General features: G+C 37.9%; 1 protein-coding gene across 1 annotated transcript in view; it reads right to left on the minus strand.

Moving 5' to 3' along the window:
* Nucleotides 1–26,219, minus strand: part of LOC139445948 (uncharacterized protein C12orf56-like) — a 47,631-nt gene extending 21,412 nt beyond the window's left edge. The window contains exons 1-4 of the mRNA XM_071227197.1: nt 25,858–26,219; nt 7,734–8,626; nt 3,754–3,928; nt 454–530 (exon numbers count right to left, since the gene is read on the minus strand). Of these exons, the coding sequence (XP_071083298.1) occupies nt 454–530; nt 3,754–3,928; nt 7,734–8,626; nt 25,858–26,106 (1,394 nt within the window). The 5' untranslated portion in view covers nt 26,107–26,219. The remainder of the gene's footprint in view (nt 1–453; nt 531–3,753; nt 3,929–7,733; nt 8,627–25,857) is intronic.
* Between the last annotated feature and the right edge of the window lie 356 nt (nt 26,220–26,575).

Here is a 26,575-nt window from a genome sequence, read left to right on the forward strand (position 1 = left end):
CAGAATGACAGCAATCATTGAAAACGTGCATGCAATACGCAAGAAAATATGGTAGTAGACAGAATGGTCTGGAGCAAGAAATTTGAATTGATCACATGTCTTAAACAAACCAAAAAGAGAAAAAAACTAATGATTATTATAAAAAAACAATTCTGCTTTTTCAATATTTGGAGTCTTAAACGAAGATAGAAAATAATTCTGCCCTAACAACATAAGCAGTGCTTCTAATCACCTAAAATAAAGCTTCCTAGATTCTAAATTAAAAAAGCAACTAGAGACAAAAACCTCAAAATCAGTAAATAGACAATCCACTGCTATATGGATATGAACATGATATTAAACATGAGCTGTAGATCAATATATATCTGGGAGACATTTACATCTAATTTTAATGACAACCTGATCTTGTGTGTAGTATTCCTGAGTATAGATATACTGTATAGATAAACACACCTCTTGCCCTGGGGTCCCCGGATAGCTGTTGACATGGCAACCTTCTCCATCTCCGGGTCAATGAGGAGAGTACATCTCTGAAAGAGAGTGATCAGGATCAAGGGGTGAGGTGTGGTGAAATTGGGTTAAACGTCGCGTCCAAGATTATTGCACTTATATAGCGACGTGCATGCACGTGTGTGTGTGTCTGCTTGTACTAGTCCGGTCTAATGCTGATTTATAGTGCTAGCACACTGAGATACCATGCGGCAGTTTAACATGAATACCCCACTCAGACACAGTATACCGACTCCGAGCCGACCAGTCCTTGTTTTAGCCCCTTAATGCCGAGCGCCAGACAGGGTAACAACAAGTACAATCTTTTAACGTCTTTTGGTATGACGTGGCCGGGGATCGAACCCCGGACCTTCCGCTCTCCGGGCAGACGCTCTACCACAAGACCACGGAGGCGGCTACCAGGATCAAGGGCCAATTCCCACCTTACAACACATGAACAAATTGTACAAAGTGTTTTCTATATCCATATGTTCTAGGCACATATTAACAATCATCACACAATCTTGTGCGTGGCCAATGGCTGATAACTTAATGCATGAGTCATGTCACAATGAGTCGGAAATCCATTATCATGAGTGAGTGAGTATGGTTTTACGCCGCTTTTAGCAATATTCCAGCAACATCACGGCGGGGGACACCAGAAATGGGCTTCACACATTGTACCCATGTCGGGAATCGAACCCGGGTCTTCAGCGTGACGAGCGAACGCTTTAACCACTAGGCTACCCGACCGCCCCCCATTATCATGATTATATATGCACTTACTGTGTTTGGAAGAATTAGGAGATAATTTTGACAGATTTTCAAGAAAGTGGCCATCTTGGAAATTTATTTGGGAACACTGTAGGCTTACAGATGACAGCCACTCTTTTTGCTTCAAAGAACTAGTTATATCTTCTGATGTTTTTCCACTGTCCACTTAATCAAATATATTGCAAACTCTAGTCCAGATAAACAATGAACAACTTTTTTATTACCAGATATTATAATGATAGGATTAAATTGCATTCTTCAGTTTGGATTTGTTGACTTGTATTTCCGGTGTTACGTGATCGCAATGATCAGCTGATAATGTTTTCTGAGATGGGCGAAAACATTGTGTCATTGGAAAACTTAAGTTTACTAAAAATGTTAGTAAATTTGGGGAGCCATGCTTTACGCGCTATGACCGAAGCGCTCAATAATGAGGGAACACTGTACGTAACAACTTGTAATGTGTGTGAAAAGTCGTACGAAAATATAGACGTTATTTGAAGGGGGCGTGGCCTAAATGCAAAAGTCCGATTGGGATTTTAAATTTTCCGGACCCCTGTTTCCACATAATCTGTCGGGCAACTTACGTCATGACTCCGATAAACAATTAGAAACAAGCATCAGAGATGTATAAGGGTTACTTATTTTGGGGGGCCAGGTGACTCTCAACCTTAGTTCCAGGTTACAAAATGGGGGCCCTGAGAAATGTCTTATACTGAATATAACAACATTAATTCAAATAAAAAAAACTTTTACTTTATTTAAATTGTAAAATAATATATCAGTTTTACTCATGTTTGTTTAAACATGTTGAACTCAAAGACATACTCAAACTTGCCTGACCGAAAAACATTCACAAATCTTGTTTGTTTTTCTATGCCTTGACGCACAGACTCCACCCCAATCAATACGGGGACAGTACTCTACTGCCAATGACGTAAACTTGCCCATGCTCAGAGGTTGTTAGTTAAAAATAGATATGGAATTCCCCGAGTGAAACTGCAAGGACTAGCACTAGAGCACCGTGAAGCATTTGACTGTGTACATGGTGTATTGAAGATTTTAAATGATTACATATATATACCAAAATTATTATTTAAAGTGGTGTCAAATAATGAAACAGCAGTATTCATTCCTAAACATGCAGTGTTAGAAATTGGCACTAGTCCTGTAGTTCTTAAAAACTGCCTAATAGTTAAGGTATCCTAAGGACTAGGAGAAATTTGCCGTTTTTAAGGGTTTTGCTATATGTTATCATCATATATGTTATCACTGAATATGTTAGTTTCTACTGCTGAATATGCATAGGTACAAATTTTCTGCATCCCAGTAGATGCACTCTGTATTTCTTTAACGTCAATTTGCAATTTGTATGCATACAGGACCCAGGATTCCGCGTCTAGTAAACCCCTGAAGAATGCTGTAACGACCGTCATCACCATCGTGATGATCGGATGATGACAATTATTTTCAGACAGTTGTTCCAAATAAAGTATATAAATCTAATCCACCATAAAAATATGTGAATGTCCCAGATGATTTTCTAATTTGTTATAGCTTTTACTCGTGGACTCAGAGTGCCCATAATTGTTGGCATGTGATCTATGCCGAATGATGGTATGCGCTACTCGTCCACAGGGCTAGTTACAACATGGAATATTTTCAACACTGCGGCCAGTACCTTACAACTCTGCCAACACTCAAAATGTACGGGAATTCAGGGACAGAATAAGTGACAGCACTCACGATGAGATTGTTGTTCCAGACCAGCACTGATCATATGCAGGCTGCCATGTTACAATTGAAATACTGCCAACTGCCACATACAATACCGTATTCGATGTAATAAGCGCCCCGCTCTAATAAGCGCCCACGGCGATATTTGCTAATATATTGGTTAGTTAACAATCCCAATTAGCACTCCTTCAGTACACAATGTACACAAGACTTATTTATTCGCGTATAATACGCACTCGTGTGTTATATGCATTCTTAATTATGGGCAATTAAATTCTGGAAAAATGTATCTGTTGCATATAAACATTTCAGTGTGTCAGCAGAAACCACGAAATTTATCTTTCAGCTCTCTTTTTTCCACCAAAATAATATTCTAATAAGAGCCCCCTATTTCTAATTTTGAGAGCGCCCTGGGCGCTTATTACGTCGAATATGGTAACATAGTTGCCACCCGTGAAGATCCAGGTTAGAATAGGTCTTCAGCAACCCATGCTTGCCGGAAAATGCAACTATGCTTGTTGTAAGAAGCGATGAACAGGATTGCGTGGTCAGGCTCGCTGACTAGGTTGATGCATGTCATCGTATCCCTATAGTGCATGATCATTGATAGTGTACATCTATGTTTATGATGTCAATCACTGGATTGTCTCTTCCAAACACGATTATTTACAGGCCGCCTTCATGTAGCTGGAATATTGCTGAGTGCGGCATTAAAGAACAAACAAACAACCAAACATAGTTGCCAGCACTCACAATGAGATAGTTGTTCCAGGCACTGCGTATGAGCATGAGCATAGGGGAGGTGAGGTTGAGGAGGTAGACGTGCAGCAAGGTGCGACGCTTCTCGGTCAGTCCGCCCTCGCTGCCCACCAGATTCAGGCCTGTCATGGAGTCACCGAGATCGGATGTTGACGCCAAGATGCTGGAGCTGAAAACCAAATGAACATGACGAAAGATGTTTCAAAATTCTGTTCTGATGAATAAACATTATACTGATAAACAGTTTGGCTGGCCTCTTGTTTATGTGGCTTTTCTTGGGTCAATTTCTATAACTAGGTTGGAATTCAATTAAAGCATTTATGACTGATTTTACACCCTTTTTGTGATCAAAGACATGTAAAAACACCTAAGAAACATAAAAATAGCTACATATTTTCATGATTGTAATTTTATCATTTTGAAAATACAATAACAGTACTTGAACATGCAGAAATTTAAAAAATATTTTAAATCATACATATATGTAGAGTCATTTCATCTACAAATTATTACATATCTGATATTTATATCGACAGAATCTTAAATGCTAAGGAATCTAGAAACATAGGTTAAACCCTGTACAGTTTCAAAGAATTGATGACATCCTTGAAAGGCTCATGAGAGAATTATATCACTGCTGTTTATTGGCTACATACATGACATAGGTGATAAAAGTGTTTGTTGGTTTAAGTAATTTTGCTTTGTTCTCTTCTCACACATTCTAAATTTCCTGAACATGCTGAAGGCACAAGGCACATTAATGTCGCCATTTTTCCACCAAAATGACTGCACAATCGGATATATCATATTGAAGGGCTGTAACTCTTATCTGTCTACATTGATTCAAACTTTCAGTAAATACTTTACTATATATTTTGTATTTTGCAATGAAACCAGTACACAAATACCACTGACTTTGTATATCATCATGTCTAGTGATGGTTTTCGTAAAACAAGCACACAAACTGATGCCATGACCACAACACAAGATGCACAATAAACATAATAAAGCAATACGCTTGTAAAAACGGTAAAGGGAAGAAACCTCACGCAATATTGGATGGTGTTGTTTTTTGTAGTGCAGCATTTCACTGCCGGGGTCATGTATTCACGACACGGAATATTTAAGGATTTATAATTTAAAACAAATACGTAACGACGTAGCCTGATGTTTCATGTTGGCAGATCCATAAACCAACAACAAATTAAACATGGCACCATAATCTTGCCAACTCTTTCCAATCAGATCTGTTGATCCAATATGATACCTGTCTGCACCAAGTTCCAAAGACACATCCGTAGATTGGTTGGTTGGTTTGTTGTTAAACGCCGCACTCAGCAATATTCCAGCAATATGACGACGGTCTGTAAACAATTAAGTTTGGACCAGACAATCCAGCGATTAATATCATGAGCATCGACCCACGCAATAGGGATCGATGACATGCATCAACCAAGTCTGCGAGCCTGACCACCCGATCCCGTTAGTCGTCTGTTACGACAAGCAATGTCGCCTTTTATGGCAAGTATGGGTTACTAAAGACATATTCTACCCCAGATCTTCACGGGTTCACATCCGTAGAAGGTAGTGTCAGGTGAACCCTGAGTGAACTTTGACCTCTCAATCTAACTGAAGGCTGTATGGGTTCCAGAGCCCATCAGTTAGTTAACAGGTTTCTAAGAAGATTCACCTTCATTTTTTCAAAACCTTGATTTGGAAATCTCAGTTTGTACAAATGAAAACCCACACATAACACAATTATTCCTGGTATACTATGATGAGTGTAGATGGGATTGCCCTCAGCATGCTCAGAAACAACATGTAGTATGAAATTTCCACAACAATATAATGACGCTGTACAATTGTTTTATTGTGTTTTCAAGATACAGAAATAAGATATGTTTGTTTGTCTGACTGTCTCGCTCACTCATACCAAGAATTTAGAAGCCTTAACACTGATTGGCTGATTAGAAAGTTCCCCTGACTTGACCTGCGGACATGGAAGTGTCCTCCGATCTTCACGCAGAGATTTATCTGAGTAAGAGATCTGATTGTAATGAGATTGGCATGCCTAGGAACTTGAACAAGTCAAAAAGAACTGGTGTAGACGATCTTCCCGAGGCAAGAGCGTCCACTAGCCTTTTTATCAGTCTTGTTTCCACCCTTGCTATAGCACATATCAATAGTCCAATCAGAGAATGTTTCACACAATCAACATCCACAACTGGTACACCTTCGTATGAAAGTGATTACCGCTGCCTGTCTTTGTTGACACGAAAATCATTTAAACCCCCAAACGATTGTCTATGTGTCAGGGATGAAATCATGAATGTTTTCAATATCTAGGTTGTCGCCTATGGTCGTCACCATCTTTGTGAAGATATACGAGATAAGAACAGCGATCTGATTGGATATCTCGTTTTCATTACAAGGGGCACAACTCGTGATCTACGCGAGGTGGCGCCAGGGTTCAGCCAAGAAAGTGGCCTTGATGTGGCAAGGGTAGAAACTAGGCTTTGATAAAAATTTGATATAATTTTATTAACCTACCTGTCATATCATTCATTTATTAAATCTATCACATTTCACAACGTCTGAAATACGTATTCCATTTCAATTTACATTTTTTTATTGACAGATTAAAAAACTATTCACTATTTCCCGTAATGTTATTGAAAATAAAATTCTCGAACACGCAATTCTCTCGACGTGTCCACATTGAACATCTCAAAGAGCAAAATATAGACGTTTCACGCAAATCTTTAAACATATTATACAAAGTGATAAATAAAATCAACAAAAATATATCTAAACATGCTAAAAGTTGTCAAACTTTCATCTAAGTTATTATTTCCATCTTTTCATGCGATTGCATCAAATCGAAGTCAAATGACATCTCGGCTTTTTTTCGCCTCAATTTCTCAACTCAGACACAATGTTTAATGCCAAAATATATGCATAAAGTATCTCTGTCACAGCTCATAAGTTCCATATTTTTAATATAGATCGCGATATCCTACTTAAAATGTTCAGAATAAAACGATTTAACAAAAACCTTTCCTCAAAATCTGAAATTCTTCATTCATAAGGACGGTACCATTGTTGTTATTTGATTGGCCGACTTAAGTCACATGCTCAAACTTGTAACAGATTTCAGCAAGAAAGCGTCATTAGAAACCAATATATATCCAATAAAATCACATGTAACAGCTACAAAAAGTTTCCAGGGGATGTCACCATCATATAGATAAAGAGTTAAACTTTCTATCCATGTATCACAAGCCAGTCGTTGATGAACATGTTTTTCATACAAGATTTTGAAAACGGAGGTATTTCCTCATGTTACTGAGCAGACAGCCGCTGTTATCGGGAAATGGGGGATGACAGTTACTATTTATCATGTTTATAATTCTTTTAAAATAATTTTCTGATTACGTAAACAATGAAAATATAAACAGATAAAAGAATTAGGTAAGTAACTTACTTGTTACTTGGTCCTTAATCTGGATGTTATGAATGTGTTAGCTTACATTTTTTTATTTAAAAGAAACTTAACCAAGTTGTAAATGCATTATTTAATAAATGTGATAAACATAACTTTCATATGTATAAACAATAGGATTTAGACCTTTCAAATCGTGTATAACATGTAGTAGCAAAGATGTTTTACAATCAGATATTTTCCTTGATAAATGTTGGTTTCATCTATCACACAAGAGTCTCTTGGAACTCAGCGTCACAGCAGTAAACACTTCTGGTTGACTGGTGTTGAGAGAATTTAAAAGACCATGAGAACTGGACATGCTGGATGGCAATCCTGTGCAATCAACAGATTGACAATTGAAAATGTTATTTGTCAATGAATAGTTCACATCTACAAAAAAAAGACAACAATACTTATTTTATGAATTAGACATGTTTGATGTACAATTACAAGTACATATGTCAAAATGATACGACAAGTTCCACTCACCTTCTGTTCCGTGCAAGGTCCGGAGTCCCTGACCGAGATCCTCTGACACTGCCATCAATCGACAGCCGACTTACACTAAAATGTTGAATGGAAGGTGAAGATGACCTCATGACCACAGAGTCTGTCTCAACCTCAATTTCTGGCACAAGTTGACGTTTGTCTGACCGAACACTGATCACATCCCCCTTGTGGTCTAGCATCTGAGCACTATTAGCATTCACAACTGGCACCACCTGGTTCTTGTTCCGACCCCGACACATCAGAGTCGTACAGCCACACGCGGAAGAATCATTTTCTGTGTAGGTTTCTGTCGAGTCCATGTTTGTAGGTGGGGACTTTGGCTCCTTTGTGCTGACAGTTGTATCAGCAAGACTGCTTCTGGGGCTGGGGAGGGGGCGTTTCGAAGCTGAGTTAGGTTTCGAGGTACGGGGACTCTTGCTGTGAGATCTAGCCCCCTTGGAAGATGAAGGCACAGAGTGGATGGTGGCCAGACGGTCATCAGTGTCCAGGTCCTCCTCCAGCTCCTCCTTGAGTGACCGCAGGATGCTGTCATGATCCAGACTGTCATTCAGCTGCTTCTTTTTCTTCTTACTGATGCTGCTGGTGGTGTTCCAGCTTGATGCCACAGATCCACGACTATTTGGCCTGCTGGTCTGCAAGCTGCATGTGCTCTGTGTGCTGTACCCATAATCCTCGGAGAAGCTTTCTACAGATTCTGCGTACCCAAGTGGTGTTGAGGCATTAGACCGGTCTAGGCTGAGTTCTGAGAGAGATCCAGTTTTCTTTGAACGCCTTCTGGATCGTTTCCTGTGGTCAGAGGTCAAGTATGTTATGGTGATATGTTGGGTATTCTCTCTTTCAGCTCCTGTCAGGAAATCTGGGTATTCGTTCACCTGCATAAGAGAAGAAATACATCCATCTTTACCAAACTTGTAACCATGGTAACAGAAAAAAACATGCAAAGAATGTTATGAATTTGTAAAAGCATAATCATGATAATAGACCAATCTCATTAAAATTAGATCTCAGTTCTCGCTACTGCTAAACAAAGATCTAAGGACATCCCATTACGAGTCACGTCAGACCGACCTTGCACAAACTTTGACCGACCAATAGAATGACCAATCAGAAGGCAGCTTTCTCTGCTTTATGGCACTAATTTCAACTTGGGAACTACGCTACGAAACATATTTTGACAAATTCTTGATTACAAATTTGAAACCTAAACAAACAAACATTCTGGAATGGCTAATAGATGGTCTAAATTGTATGGATTCAGTCGTTAAACCTATAACTATCGTTCAGAATACCCCGTGTGATTGTATGATTAGAAATCACATTCCAATTGTCACTTTCATGATCTGGTAAGCGACACTCTCATTGGTCAGATGAAAGGTCGTTCTGATGTGACCCCTTATGGGATGTTTTCAGAACTTTGTCTAGCGGTAGCGAGAACTAAGGTCTGATTTAAATGAGATTGGATAATAGACTAAACATGTTCAAGGGATTGATGCTCTCGACATGTTCAAGGGATTGATGCGCTCAACATGTTCAAGGGATTGTTGCTCTCAATATGTTCAAGGGATTGATGCTCTCAACATGTTCAAGGGATTGTTGCTCTCAATATGTTCAAGGGATTGATGCTCTCAACATGTTCAAGGGATCGTTGTTCTTAACATGTTCAAGGAGTTGATGCTCTCAATATGTTCAAGGGATTGATGCTCTCAACATGTTCAAAGGATTTATGCTCTCAATATGTTCAAAGGATTGTTACTCTCAACATGTTCAAGGGATTGATGCTCTCAGCAAGTTCGAGGGATTGTTGCTCTCAATATGTTCGAGGAATTGATGCTCTCGACATGTTCGCGGGATTGTTGCTCTCAACATGTTCGAGGGATTTGTGCTCTCAACATGTTCGAGGGATTGTTGCTCTCAATATGTTCGAGGGATTGATGCTCTCAACATGTTCGAGGAATGTATGCTCTCAATATGTTTAAGGGATTGATGCTCTCAATATGTTCAAGGGCTTGATGCTCTCATGGGCTTGTTTCTCAAAGGGATTTTGTTTCATAAATCTAGAAGTTCACGTTCATGTGTTTACAAACCCTTTCATTTTTCCTCATGTGTTCATCATATTTCTATGCGCCTCGAGTTCAGAACTTCCATATCAATGCTTGAAGACTTACTCCATCATGTCCTTGGAGCTGCAGGCTGATGAGAATACATCATGACAGTTAGCACAAGTGACCTGAGTTAACTGTGGGAACAATGCTGCAAGTTTCCCAAACAGGACCCACACTGCACAGAAAGTAGAGTTCTATACATGCTATAAGCAGATATTGTGGTATCCCATCCATCATGTCCATGAACATCGTGGTTAGAATTGGTCTTCAACATGTTAAAGCACAGGGCCACGGATAGCCATACTATACTGACTGTACTGATTACATTTTTTAATGTAATCAGTACAGTCGGTATGGCTATCCGTGGCCCTGTGTGTTAAAGGACACATGCTTGTCATAAGCATGATAAGAGGCAACTAACGGTATTAGATGGTCAGGCTCTCTGACTTGGCTGATGCATGTCATCTATCATATTGTGTCCAGTTGTGAGCAATACTGAGGGTACACACAAACAAACAAACAAACAAACAAACAAACAATGAGGTAAATGATCGAGGCTTGGGCAAATTGGCAGTTCCAAGTAGGTTTGATCAGTTTTTCAAATACCATTTATTTCGATTGCTAGATCAAATTTTAAGTCAATAAACATAAATGTAACAGTTAATGGTTATCCTAATTCCTGAGACAGAAATAATATGTTTATTGGACACATGGTACTTATTATACCGGGGGTTAGACCGAGACAAAACATGGGCATCACAGTGAGGTGCATCATGTGCATAGTCCTTCATGTTAAGCTTTGTTACATGTCACAACGACCTTCGGGCAACTTTACAGTTTTGCTGACCCAAAAACTTTACAGGCACAGGAAAGCCATGTTCAACTGTCCATAACAACATGTGTTGCAACACATAATACCTTCATCAGTGCTCACGGCTCATTAATATGTAACACAACCTGCTGTCGTCACAACAAACAAACGTCACCGTGACCGTGTATCTCAGTCGATTCAATAAGCACACACAGTGGTGTGATGCCTGGTTGGGCATTTCAATTGGCTGGCAAGACGTCATTGTTCCAAGTCAAATGTTTTGCCACGAGCCGTGCAACAAAAGAACTGGTGGATTTTTTCTTAAATATTTTAGGTGTTTCAACAAATTGCACAACATAGCTGTGAAACAGTTTAATGTGAACAACAGGTTTTGTTTAAATAATTGTGTAAAAAGTAAACACGATAAATACATGGAAAAGACTACAAATAACTTGGAATATCTGTAACCATGGTTCCAGACATTAATCCTATTGTACATATTCATGCATATTGAACATGTTGTATTGATTTAATTGTAAAAAAAAACTGATGGAATTTGACTTTGATCAAATTCAGCATTTAACATTAAGGGTTTCCAGTTTAAAAACATAATGATTTTGAAAGGAATCAGTGAATATCTTAGTCTTTCCTAACAACAATAATCACCATGATCATAATAAATAACAATAACAGGTTAATCATGTTAATTATGAGCATATGAGCACCAAGCATTTCATATATTTAGCAAGTTTAGAAAACCCTTTTGGGAATATATTTTGTAATGTTCAATTTGGAGGAATAAAAGAATAAATCAAATTCTAAAATAAAAAATAACTGAGAGCTAACCAGGCTGACATTTATCATGTCTATTTAGGCAAACGACAAATTGCCATTATTGATCTATAAACATGATTAAGAATAACAAGTCATGGTGCTTTCCGACGGCATTAAGATACCCAGTGACAGATCAAACATTTCTATGCCACATATATCACGTATATTAATCCCCATAATTACTACCCAACGCACAAGCAGTCAGCCAGGTCAAGTTTCAATTATCCTGTGTATTGCAGCCTTAGTAAAGACACTTATAAAAAACATAAATATGCCTGGAAGGTGTGGACACTAATCATGCTGATCCCACCGCTCACCACATAGGAATAATGACTGCATTGTAGGAGATATTAGCATGGGACTTACAGCCAGCCCCAGGTGCAAATACACAGCCACTTGTCTGGAATAAACAGAATCACAGTATCACAGGATCATAGGATAATAAAGTTATATAGCCTTGCACCATATTGGTTCCTGCTCAGTAGTCTCTATTAGCTTCACTGTTTGAAGAAGGGACATGTGTACAAGCTATATCATCAGATGATATGTTTGATACATGTATAAGGAAATAAAGAGAGCGTGGCTTCGGATCCCCGATGGGAATACACCAGAAACGGTACCAGAATTTGTACTTTACTGAGAAAGTATAATCCTGAATATAACATTTGTTACATTTGACTTGACTTTTCTAAAAGGGGGGCGGTGGGGTAGCCTTGTGGTTAAAGCGTTTGCTCGTCACGCCGAAGACCCGGGTTTGAATCCCCACATGGGTACAATGGATGACACCCATTTTATGGTGTCCTCCACCGTGATGTTGCTGGTGGAATATTGCTAAATGCGTAAAACAATACTCACTCACTCACTCTAAAAGGCATTGTGTATTCACAGCTCTTGGCCATTGGAGCCATGTCAATTTACACACATCAGAGGGATACACATGTAATGTAGGTAATCTAGACTACCAGTTGTTGGAGTTCAATTTTGATTTGTTAACAAAACGTAATCCTAAGTAAAACAATTGTTACATTTGACCACCTTCGAAACGTCATTGTGTATGTAAGTACATAGGTCATTATTCAGAAAACACTTTCAGCTGTGTCATTCATATATCCATGAAATGACAGTAGCAAGCCAGTCAGCAACATTCCAGCTGTATCCTACTATATTCACTGCTGGAATAACGTTTCAAAGAAGCACACCCGATTTTTTCATATGACGATAGTTAATCTGTCATGGCATGGACCCGGGGTAGAATAGGTCTGCAGCAACCCATGCTTGCCATAAAAGTCAACTAATGGGATCAGGTGGGCTAGCTGACTTGGTTGATGCATGTCATTGTGTCCCAATTGCGCACATCGATGCTCATGATATCAATCACTGGATTGTCTGGTCCAGGCTCGATTATTTACAGACTACCGTCATATAGCTGGAATATTGCTGAGTGCGACGTTAAACAACAAACAAACAAATTTTAAGTGCATGTATAGTCATATGAAAGATCAGCTGTTCTTTAACTTCCATGAAGAGCCATGACATATTAACAATAGTCATATGAAAACGTCAGGGCTTCATTAACTTCTTTTGAGGGCCAATGGTTATAGGCTGAAGTCGCTTGTGCCGCAAGTTCTTTTCAGGAGTTTATATACACATGTATATAACTTTGATCATGGTCATAATCTGAACTGGTATTTAGATAATTGGTTATGTTGGAAGGAAAATTTAGAAGAAATTTGGACCAATGAATGGTTTTAATATTCATCATAGACAAAATGATAAGATTCCTACGGAATTTCAGCATGTCAAGCCTCCCAGAACAGTCCTTTAATCTATGTTTAATGTCAATAAATGTCACCTTGATATATTGATAACTTCCCTTTCCTTTCCACATGGATCTCATGGATTTTCGGCACGTTCAGTTTCTGATAAGAAAACATACAGCTTTTTGGATAACAACTTTGGGTCTAATGCATTTAGCTAAATGCTAATAAACCAGAATTGCTATCCATAAAGCTGTATTTATTTATCAACAGATCAACTTCTGTCAATCAAACAGTCAGTTCAGTTTCTGAATTCCAAGATTTAGTTTGTGAATCATCCAGTCCATTTTGTATATTCATATGTTTATTTCTCTTGTGTTCTTCCACTGCACGTCTGCCTAAGTATTGTGTACATTAACATGATTAACATGACAAAAGTACAAAAATAAGATTCCTAAATCTGGCCTTAAGCATGTTTTCAGGCCACTTCAACAATGTTCAATTTAGACTATGCCATTCTCAATCTAAAAAATATATTTTTTAAAAATTTAACCTTATAATGGTTAACATGGTTAAACCATTGTAAACTTGGCATGTTATAAAGCCTTTTCCTCTTTATTGGTGACATGTTTCCATGATTACCAGTGAAATATCATGAAATGTTAGCTTTAAAACATACAATAATCACATGATAACCCGAAATGGGAAATATATATTCCATTTTGAGAAGCTACACCATGATTACCGACATGCTGTAAACAGTGCTGAGTATATTATCTTCCTCTGAGAATGCCCAGATAAACTGATCCCTGCACAGCTTATGTAGTCATGACCATTTAACGATCAAATCATTCCATAAAAAGAAAAAGTGTTTTATTAAATTGAAATAAAAAAACAACCTTGTTCTCATGTCCCAATGCATTATTGCCATGACAACAAAACCCAATCTACAGGACCAGTTTGAATGGTTATTGGATTTCAAACAGCAATGTCAACAACCCACAAATCACTGAAATTGCATTCCAGTGCTCTTGAGTAATCGTGTAAAAGCCTTGCCACTGGAAAACATGGTTCATAATCTTAATTCAGCATTCTATCAGACATTGCAGAACACTGGTGACCCAGTCGTCCCAGGTGCTTTAATTCTCAGTGCAGTTGCATCTTTAGGCAAGCCAGAAACCTGGAATCACAGTTCATCTTGATATGTTGATTACTCTATTGTTCTAGGTTTGTCAGCACCAACCCACCCATGCCAGTGGATTTCACCAATGTGGTAAAACACCAAAGACCTGCATAACTGCTTCCCTCCGACATGAAGCCACATCAAGCTGAAATTATGTTGAAAATGGCACTAAACCAAACTCTAAACATGCTAAAAGATAAACAAAGGAGATAGTTCTATGGACATGATGGATACGCAACTTCTTTATTACAATAAATGTGATGTTTCGATGTAGATACTAACATCGTTATCAAGCAAGTGATGTACAGAAATCATCAGTTGGGGAGTTTCGTCCATTTCTGGAGCTCCAATTTCATGGACAGAGGCAGGTGGGTTTAACGTGTTTAAGTAACCATGGTAACTATGATATATTATAATATAAATTAAATAGTAAATAATCATAAATACCTGTGCAAAACAAATGTAACTGAAGGGTTTAACTATGACATTAATACAAACAGAATAAAGAAAATGGAAACATATAGGGTGTTTTGAAGTATAAACACCATCTTGTAAAATAAATAAGTGACAAGCAACTAAGTCACCAAAATCATACCAACTAGAAGATCAGGAAACTCATTGAAGCCAACCATATCCAAAGACTCCAAGCAGCTATCAACTAAGATCAAGGTTACTTCATCCCAACAGTTACAACAGCCTACCATGACTTCATCCCAACAGCCTACTATGACTTCATCCCAACAGCCTATCATGACTTCATCCCAACCGCCTACCATGACTTCATCCCAACAGCCTACCATGACTTCATCCCAACAGCCTACCATGACTTCATCCCAACAGCCTACTATGACTTCATCCCAACAGCCTACCATGACTTCATCCCAACAGCCTACTATGACTTCATCCCAACAGCCTACTATGACTTCATCATAACAGCCTACCATGACTTCATCCCAACAGCCTACCATGAGCTCATCACTAAACAATCTTATTCTCATTTCCATTGTCCATACATCTCTTAATCCTTTTCATCTTAATCTGTTAAAAATGGCTTCCAATCAACTTGTCCATACCAATCACTGTACTGTTTCTTACGACCATGCCTTGTTTAATCCCATTTATATGAACATCATCAGGCTTCATACTTCAACCTTATCTGTTGTGTAAACATCATCTACCATCACTCAACATGCTCAACCTTGTATAAACCTCACTGATCCACATGTACATAACCCTCCTACTTCACATGTCTGTACATCACTTACTTGATAACGGTGTCAGTATCTACACCGAAACGTTACATTCATTGTATTAAAGAAGTAGAATAACCATAGAAACGTCTCCTTTGTTCACCATACCAATTTCTATATGCCACTTAAAGAAGGTTTGCGAAACGGTATCAATCCTAAATCAAACAGACCTTGCAAAACAACGAGCAAAACATGACCAACAAACACTTAACGATACTTAACATGTTTAATCATGTTAACAGCAAGGTAATTAGAACCTATTCCCACTAAATAATGGAATAACTCCAGCCATTCAACAAGTTCAAACCAGTCTATATACATGACAGATAACCATGCTTATTTCAAGTCTATCTTGGTAAGTTGACATAGAAGTGAGTGAGTAAATTGGGTTTAACGCCACTTTGAACAGTATTCCAGTTATATCACAGCTTAATCATATCATGTGAAAAGAAAGCCTAAAGCCATGCAGATCTCAGACGTTCAGTACTTCAGTGAAACCAATGAGCACGGGTATGGTGCTGACAAACCTAGAAACATAATTGGGCAAACTGGGATTCAAACCTAAAATAACATTTCTGGCCTAACCATGGGGCCCATTCCTGCATTTCGAATTTTGGCCCCTTAATCTGTTAAGACGACAGGGCCAGACATCCCCCCCTTGACCTGATCATGCTGATGCTCACATAAAAGTCAATATGATTAACAATATACTTGAAAGGTCTGGTCCTTAGCACATGTTGAGTAGTATATATACACAAAACATGATCATGATGATAGGGATCACAAATATTTCGGGGCATATTTTTCTGAAATTGAGTGCTATGTCTTCACCACAAAAGAACACCACCAAAACTACTCATTACCCTTAAAACTTGTCTTATTCAATACAAAGAGGGGCCAAGTCGTCTAAGGCCCCACGATTCGCTGTGCAGAGTTACGTCCCTTGTACATGCCAGCAACCTATGACTGAGGGTTCAAATCCTCTGGTTCGCCCGATTATGTTTCTAGGTTTGTCAGCACCATACCCGTGCTCGTGGGTATCACCAAAGTGCTAAATGTCTGAAACCTGCATCACTTCAGGCTTTCCTCCCACATTAATGATACTGAACCAATCTCACTAAAGCATGATAATCCATTAAATATTTATTCAAATCTATCCATTATGTCAATGAAAATACATGCCAAACATAATCAGCTGATTTAACTGACCTACGTCATGCATAATCTGTGCAAGCTAGAGCTCCATTTGATTAAAGAAACATTATGTTATGTTTACATGTTACCATGGTAATAAGATTCTGAATGAACAAAATGGTTATCAATCAATAGGCTCTAGTTGGTAGTAGGTCTGTGGCAACCAGATCAAAGAACATGAAGAAACCAATACAATATTATAGCCTTAGAACATGTTGCACAATTTGTATGCATGATCCATCAAAGATACTGCAGTGTACACATGGTGCATGGCGTCAAGTACAACCAATCTAGCCATCATAACAAGGTCATACTGACATCATCACTGGTAGCAATTGAACTTGACATGACAGGGATTGTCTGGAAAGGCACAGAGGCCAGTATCAGCCCCAAATCTGCAGCAAACAATGGTAATGGCAGCAGAAATTCAAAAATTGGAATTTCAATTTTTAACATGTTAAACGTCATGTATATTGTTACACTTTTGTAGACATGGTAGACTTTAGGGCTGGGACGGGTAACTCGGGTACCTGGGTTGAGTGGGTACTGAGTAGAACCCGGGTACCCCCAGGCCTACCCGGACCCGTGGTTATTCAGTGATATATAGTTTATTGACAAAAATAATCTAGAACTCTATGGTTACACTACAAGTCACTAATGTTCGCATTTCTTTCTGACTGTGCACCCATTCATTCTGACTTTTCATATGGTTGAATAAAGATATAATTTACGTCAACTTCAGTGTACATGGTGTATGCATGACCATGATGACCAGATTGTTTAATACATGTATCTAAATGCGTTTTGCAAGTGCTGTGGTAAAAAAAAATTCCCAATGGGACATTTTGTATCTCTTGAGACCTACAGTGGGTACCCGGGTAGGGTCGGGTAATAGGGGGATGGGTACCCGGGTAGAAAATTTGGACTCGTCCCAGCCCTAGAAGACTTGTATTTCACTGATAACTGAGGACCAATAAACCTGATGAAAGGAACAGGCCTTAATGCTTAGTTTTATATTATTGCATTGAAAGCAGTGTTTAACTACTTTATCATGTTTATAGAGGTGACAACTGGAAATGTTATCAAGATACCAACTGTAAAGTATCATGACATTAATTGATAATAGATTCAATAATAGATTCAATTATTATGTGTGTATATATAACATACCTATTTACGCTTGAAATTAATCAATTCAATAATGAACTAGATATGAACTAGCTCGATCCATTCAATGTTTAAAAGTGAATTTTCTGCCTTGTCAATCATTGTCCATGTTGTCTTTACCATGATAATCTTTAAAAAAGGAAACATTTCTAAGGCAGTGAATTATTAAGTCAGAATACAATTATGGAGTTATATGTGTATGTACAACGACATACATTCAATGCCAAAAATAGCCTGCTGTAAATGATGAAAACTGATTTTTTTTCTCTATGACGTCAAAAGTGCGACAGAGAGGTTACACATGTACAAAGTAAAGGGGGCATAACTCCGCTATGCTTAGCACTAGTTTATTGTAACTCATTTCACTTGGTGAGAATTAGCTGTGGGTAAGGACAATATATTTTCGTGGTGTTTTGTTCACGAGGAAGCAAACTATTCCAACACAAATATCGATATCGAAACTGTATACGTTTAGGTATAATAAAAAAAAAAAGAAATGATGAAATCATACTTTATAGTGAGTGAGTATGGTTTTACACCGCTTTTAGCAATATTCCAGCAATATCACGGCGGGGGACACCAGAAATGGGCTTCACACATTGTACCCATGTCGGGAATCGAACCCGGGTCTTCGGCGTGACAAGCGAACGCTTTAACCACTAGGCTATCCGACCGCCCCCATACTTTATAAAAAAGAGGTAATAGAGAAATGGATGGGCCTATCTAACCTATAAATTAGTCCTTTGATTCCAACATTCTCCTGAATGCATAGGTGTAATTTGACTAATGTTGCGAGATTATTAATGGAGCACTAGCCTTATCATCAAATGTAATGAAATACCAAAAACATAACCTCCATTCTATTTGACGTCATGTCTCGTTTTAGGTCTTTGATAACGTCGGAGAAAGACGACACTGGTATTTTGATTAATATATCATGTATATATCTCCCCTAAATTTTGTTCATGGTATGGAAAATCTAGATGTGTTTAACAGAATTTGATGCTTTTTTGACACAACATGACTGCTTTCACCATGTAAATAATGTCTTGAATATATAAACAATTAGATAGTTTATCGTGTATCTTGATTGGACAAGACATACACCTGTTTGGCATCAATTTACGTAATGAAATACCCAAAAGAATATTTCAAACCAACCAAAATAATATTCAATATTGGATATATATTTGTTCATTATTATGTGATTATTTCTCTTCATCTCATTTCAGAATTACACAATAAAAGATGCGAAGAAAGCTCTATTCATGCTATTCATGCTATTGGTTTAGAATTATCAGGATAATCATATAAGGTTGAACCAAAGGGGTACCTGGACATGATGGAATGGGTTTAATTTGTATACTTTTTACAATTCCTGGAGAAATAAAGTAAACAGTTTAATATCTTGTGATCACAATATTTAAAAAAGGATAAACCCATTGATTATATAATGCAAAACGAGAAGAATAATTCATAAATTGTTTGTGACTAAAGTGCACCTGGCGAATTGTTAGATATCACTGTTATGTGTATCCAACTACATGAAAAAAAATTCCAAGTCAATTCTTTCAGAAATGTGTGCATATATTTTAACAAAATATTGTCCATTTTGTTAAAATAATATATTCAGTTTTAGTTATAAAACAAAATGGAACGGCTATTCATCATGTTCATGGACATTGGTTATATGAACTTATAATATTGACTATTACACATTCCCAGAAATACGTACATGCTGCAGTTACATTTACACTTCATCTTGTAACACTTTTCCAAAGGAAAGAAATATCGTATTCGTCATTCGACACTATAAACTTATCAATTCTTATGTAAACAATGTTCAAACAAACAGGAAATTATCAACAAAGGTTCGGTTATACATGTTGTTGCATATATCTACGTATGATATCATTTTGAACATTGACAAATATCCATCCAAAGTGAAATTAATTGTGTGAACAAATGTATAAAAGATATGCAAAATCTACATCAAAACTGAAACTGTAAACAGCAGGATACAATGATCGTGTGCACTGTCAATCAGGGACCTTCACCTCAAAGAAATTACTAAATATGTACAACAATGTTGACGTATGACATCACTACCTGTGACCGACTTTTACAAAATGGCCTGTTCACTGTCAACAGTACTCGGATTTTACGAGGGGACTTTCCTAGATTCAGGGATCATATATACAACATAAATGTGACATGTAAGTAATCAGAAACATTCTGACAATCTATGTACAGTTATTTGTTGGTATATTTTCATTGAAACCAACAGAAATTGTCAGAAATTCCAAACAAGTGCACCTAACTTATTTTGCTTGATTTCATCTAGACACTTTGTATTGGTGTCAAAGACTATTTGTCATTTGATTCTAAAATTTATGAGGAATTCAAGGATGTATGTATGGCAGCTAAGTTATATACGTGATGTCACAGGTGTCTCATAACTGGTGTCTGTGAAACATGATTTTGTAAACACTATATCCAATATGGCAGAAAGTTCACTTCAGCGTTCGTGTTTGCGTATTTTCCAAAACATTCTAACCGATTCTAGAGTTATTGGGGACGTTTTGGAATGATTATTGGTGATTTCATAAAAGACAGATACCCCTGATCACTAATATGCTATTTCTGAAATTCATTTCTCCGAGTAAATATCCGAAATTTAGATTTCAAAACATGCTGTAAATAACGCCATGAGTGGTGATTTAGTGATTTGTAAAAAATGGCAACATTTACGATGTACCATGCTTGCCATAAAGCGCGACCTTGCTGAAGATCTATTGATCATGTTGATGACAGTGTCGGACACAAACAAGAAAGTACTGCTGCACTCAGAACTTGGCACCTCATTGTTTTAATGCCAGTACATATATGTCCTGATAATGCATGATGTACGGTCACCCTTGCATCTTTTACTCGCTCCAGAATAACAGGCCTTTCACCATGAGGTGGTGGTGTTGCTATCATATATACGTTGATCATATATCCAATAAATGTAGTCAACAAAGGACTCCACTACAACAACCCATCATAGCATGATCAATCATAGCTATTCCTGTGGAGATCAGGCTAAGGAGACAACCAGCACTAGTGTGTGGGACAATGACACTGACAGCGGCAATGTAGTCATCAGTAACGTCTGTGTTATTGAGTTATTGACAACATATCAACAAGCTCCATGGTATTAGAAGTCAGGAGAAGAACAAGTAAGGACAGTTATAAGGGAGAAGTGGTTCTCATAACAGACTAGAGGTTCTTTGGGGGAAATACAACAAATACTCAAATCTGCTTAACAGAACTCTTATTGAAAAATTTCTTGCAGTTCTCTCTGTTAAATTAGTTTTTGAATACTTTTAGCAATATTCCTGCAATATTGGAACCATTTATGAATCACCTTGTTCAATGTTGTTTAATACTACTATCGTATATCAATAATGCAAATCGGATCAGGTGGTCAGGCTTGCTGACTTGGTTGATACATGTCATTGTATCCCAATTGCGTAGATCGATGCTCATGTTGTCAATCACTAGATTGTCTGGTCCAGACTCGATTAGTTACAGTCCACCGTCATATTAGCTGGAATATTGCTGAGTTTGGCGTTATAATGCATGGGGTACAGGATCTCACATCTTTTTCTCTTTCCGGTTTCACTGGCAATGGGCTCACAAATTTTATACGTTTGGGGAATCAAATCCAGGCAATGAGCATGACAAGTAAATACTTAAACCACTAGATTGGCCCATCGCCCGGATTATTCTATAAATCACACCAGTATTACTATTTATAAATTCCTAGGTAGTGGTTACATAATGTTCCCTTGTACTCCGGCAAGTAATCTGCTTAAGGAACTAATGCTGTGCACATGCTGTAAATGAAGCCTTATTCACGAAAACTTGCTTTAGGGCTCGAAAAAATTTCATAAACACAACTTGTCTTGCAGTGCAAGTACTCCAAGTAGATATTATGTACTTGTCCTGCGATATTTTCACTTCCCATTTTACATTTTATAATTTTTTATGTTCTAAGTTTTTATTACATTTTCTTTCTGTAATTGAAGTTTATGAAACAATAAAATTCACAAATATATTCAATAATTTTACATATTGTACTGGCTGAGGTTTATAATAACTTGTTCATGTTCACAGCTATTAAAGTGTCTCCTACTCTCCCTGGGTATTTCTTATGATTCCTTTCTGAAGTTATTTTTTAAACAAATCACCAGTCCAAGCTTTGAATCTGATAGTTGGTGATATTTCCGACAGACAATACAAAATAGTTACCGTTACTGTGAACACACTTTCTGTTGTCAAGTGTGCCGTCTATTTATGACATGAGCAACAAGTATTTCGCTGTTATCACATGGTTATTGCTGAAAACGTATGCCAGATGAAAACATATCGAAATAATATTGCATATTTTATTGAAAATGATAAAGAAATGAATTCTCCCTACACATGCTGCCACATGTCAATACTAGCGGGCAAGGGGATTTTTTCGAGCCCTGTGCTTTAATTAGCATTTTATTAATTCACTACTGTTTCCCATCCCACCAGAAAAAGACCTTTATCATATATATAGCACATCTTGATCTTCCATGACAATTTTATACTCCCATACTAAATACGCTGAAGCTGATAAATTTAACCTGGTTCGGTTTCAAATAATTAACAGGCATTTAAACCATTTGAGAATCACGTAAGCAGGTATCGGGTCATCTTCAATACTACTGATCTTCAACATGATCAATATTCTGATGACTATATTGGCCTTATGAAGGGAAAAGTCACAAATACAATTACCGGTAACACGTACTGGGGTATGCTTAATCTCTCTGTTCAATAAAGCTGTGGTGATTTCAAAGCATCTTATTTATGTTAATATGCTTATTTCAAGTTGACCATAAACGCTTCATGACACCACCCTCCTGTGTCTGAATACCATGCCAGAGGACAGTGGACAGTTTTTCGGCTATTTCAAGCAAGTCAAATTTGAACTGAAGGAATTGTATGTTTATACTCTTGTAAGTGCCATAGTTTGTTAAGTATCTTTCTCCAATCAATATGTGGCCTGCATGGTGACCTTGGCCCGATCTTGGGGTCTGGGAATACAAGCCAGGGACACAGTGACAGATAATCTATACACAGACGTTCTCAGTAGCCATACTTCACCATGTTCATGCATCATTGCATGGTTAGAAATTAGTTGGGTTTTGTTTTACAAGTCCACAAAATGATCTGCTATTTATCTATCATGCTAATTGTAAAAGTGTCAGTCCACAAAGAATTATCACACGTTCTTCCTGAATTTTACTAACCCGTATCCGCGGACTTCTGTTAACTTACTTCAACTACATATATGTCAGCCATCTTGACAATATTCTCAACTACAAGACCTGTGAAGATCCAGGGTAGAATAGGTCTTCAGTAACCCATGCTGTCGTAAAAGGCCACTATGCTTGTCGTAAGAGGTGACTTACGGGATCGGGTGGTCAGGATCGCTGACTGGGTTGAAGCATGTCATCTAATCCCAATTGTGTGGATTGATGCTCATGATATCAATCACTGGGTTGTCTGGTCCAGACTCGATTATTAACAGACCGCCATCAATAAGCTGGGATATTGTTCAGTGCTGTGTAAAACAACCAACAAGCCTCAACTACAAAGCCTGATCAGCAAAACGTGTAGAATATTAACATGAGTAACATTGTTAAAACATGTAAAATATTCTGTGAAAATAATATAAAAAAATCAAGTCCCTGTTTCACTGCATATATACCTCACATTGTAGGAAATAAAATAATGTGGCTTTTCTTCAGACAAGTATCCAAACAATCATGAACAATAGAGTTGGATATTTTCAATTATTCAAACTGTTTGAAACAAACAAAATTGATCTCCTGCCCATGTAGGAAATAATATTTTAGAAAATAATGCTGATCCCCCCCTCCCCCACTGAAAATCAAACGGTTACTCCCAAAGAAAACATGACAATCATTTTGTGTGTGACTCATGGATCGTGTATCAACTGAGATCAAGCTGGATTCATTCACATGTAAAGGTATATCTACAACAATGGGTGCTCAGTGAAGCATGTAGCCATGATGACAGGCATTGATCACAAGCAGCATGAATGAACAGCTAGTTACCAATACCATTCAGCAGATGTCAGGCAACAAACTCCAAAAGGTTGGGTTGCTAATGCTAAATACATGTAGTCAGTTTTATCGCAAGTCATAATAAAAATGTGATTTTCTTCATCCCTGTAAGAGCAGCAGGGCTTGTACCCCCACCCCATTCCTGCTGATTATTTTTATTATATTGCTTTTTCAACATGTTTATAAGGAGACTTTTGTTCATCCCCTCCACCCATTGGCTAACATCTACATACATACAGAGCATTTAATTTAAAACTTAATTTAGAATCAAAATACATTTACATACATGATTAGACTAAACAAAAGGTTTTCTTGTTTGGGCTCTTGTGAAGGATCAGCGGGATCAGTGTCATTGATAAGATAGAAAGTGAGGATGCACTGGCAGGACTGTGACTTGCTGCAGCTTAGATGACCGGTCACAAACCAAAGGAAATTCCTTCTGAAAATGTGTGTGACAGGGAACAGTCGCCTTTCAGTTTCAGGAATTATTAGTACCGTATTCGACGTAATAAGCGCCCAGGGCACTCTCAAAATTAGAAATAGCAGGTTCTAATTAGAATATTATTTTAGTGAAAAAAAACAGAGTTAAAAGATAAATTTCGTGGTTTATGCTGACAGCCTGATATGTTTATATACGACAGATATATTTTTCCAGAATGTAATTGCCCATAATTAAAGGTGCATATAACACATGAGTGCGTATTATATGCGAATAAATAAGTCTTGTGTACATTGATCAATCGGAAGGGGTGCTAATTGGGTTTGTTCACTAGCCAATATATTAGCAAATATCGCCGTGGGCGCTTATTAGAGCGGGGCGCTTATTACGTCGAATACGGTATGTAATTTTGTGTACCATCAGTACACTGTAGTGAGTGAGTGTGTATGTTTTTACGCTGCTTTTAGCAATATTCCAGCTACATCACGGTGGGTTACACATGATACACCAGAAATGGGCTTCACATGTCGAACCCTGGTCTTCGACATGGCAGACAAACGTTTTTTACCACTTTACTATCCCAATGCCCTGGGTAACGTTATAGGATCATGGTACTGTGCTGTGTGGACTTTAGAACCAGGGTCAGTTTGATCATGTTTATGAGGTAGCATGCTAATCTGTTTGCCGGGATAACAAACTCCATAGTTTAATTATAGCTTAGTGATTAATGAGTTAGTTGAGGATCATATTGAAAAGAAATTTCATATCAGAATATGAAAATACTACACATTTGCTGTCTTATGTGACAAGTTTGAGAGCATCTTTCATTTATGACAGACCAAGTATAGACGACTTACATGGTTTCAGATGGGTTCGTTTTCTTGGCTAGGACATTGACTAATTATCCTAAATGTCCCAAAGATATAGATATATCCTGCACAAGAATTTGCTTGCAAAACGCGACTAAATGTCCCAATGTCATTTGTCCACTGTAAACATGGTAAAATCACAGGCATGAAACCAAAGACAATATCTGTCATAATGACATGACTGCACGTGTTTGACTTCAGCATGCCGACATTGATTAGGACTATGCCTAGCCTATAGCAATGTATAAACAAGGGACTTGGAGACAGTAAACCAGTCCTAAAGTTTATGACAAATCATGTTCAGTGCTGCAAAGTTTTTCGTCTTACCAGTTCCACAGAGACAATGTCTTTCAAAGGCACTGTTTCCTGAATGCTTTTCGGTGGGTTTTCTGTCAGGTATATCCATTCGTCCCCAAGAACAATATATTTGAACGCCTTGTTCTCGCGCTCCGACACAACAATACATGATTCGTAGGCACGAATTCGCTCATACGTTTCCTCTGAAACGGCTCTCTTCAGAAAACTCTCAAGTTTACTGTTCGTTTTGGTCAACAAATCCGCACTGCTTCGCGCCATTCATAGTTTTCCCACTAAGACGTCGTGCTAAAAAATTAACAGTAAAACTGTCACATTTTCTTTCGCGATCGCCGCTTTGCGGCCGACATGGCTATCCATAGCTACCGTGTACACTGAAGCCAGTGCGCTTAGTCGTGAATCAATAACAGTAACCGCTAAATTTAGGATTGGCAGGGGAAGCGAAACGAAATATGGTCTCTCGCCTCGAACTGGTCAAAACCGGTATTTTGATTCGTCACGCGAAGCGGTACTGTTACATAGCCGACAACATTGTTAATTGATCTCCAAAGAAGTGCGCATTGTTCCGTTGACAATTTTGGAAGTATGTCCCCTGCTGGCCATCCGTTGTTAAATAAAGCATTTAATCACAGTAAAATTCGGCAATCACCTTGAATGGTTTTCTCTTCGACGTGTTTATCTTGCCGTTACATCATGGTATATGTTTTTGGTCGCCACATTCAGGTTGTCT

Source organism: Haliotis cracherodii, unplaced genomic scaffold, assembly GCF_022045235.1.
Source record: "Haliotis cracherodii isolate W230 unplaced genomic scaffold, xgHalCrac1.p SCAF_6, whole genome shotgun sequence".
Taxonomy (NCBI): domain Eukaryota; kingdom Metazoa; phylum Mollusca; class Gastropoda; order Lepetellida; family Haliotidae; genus Haliotis; species Haliotis cracherodii.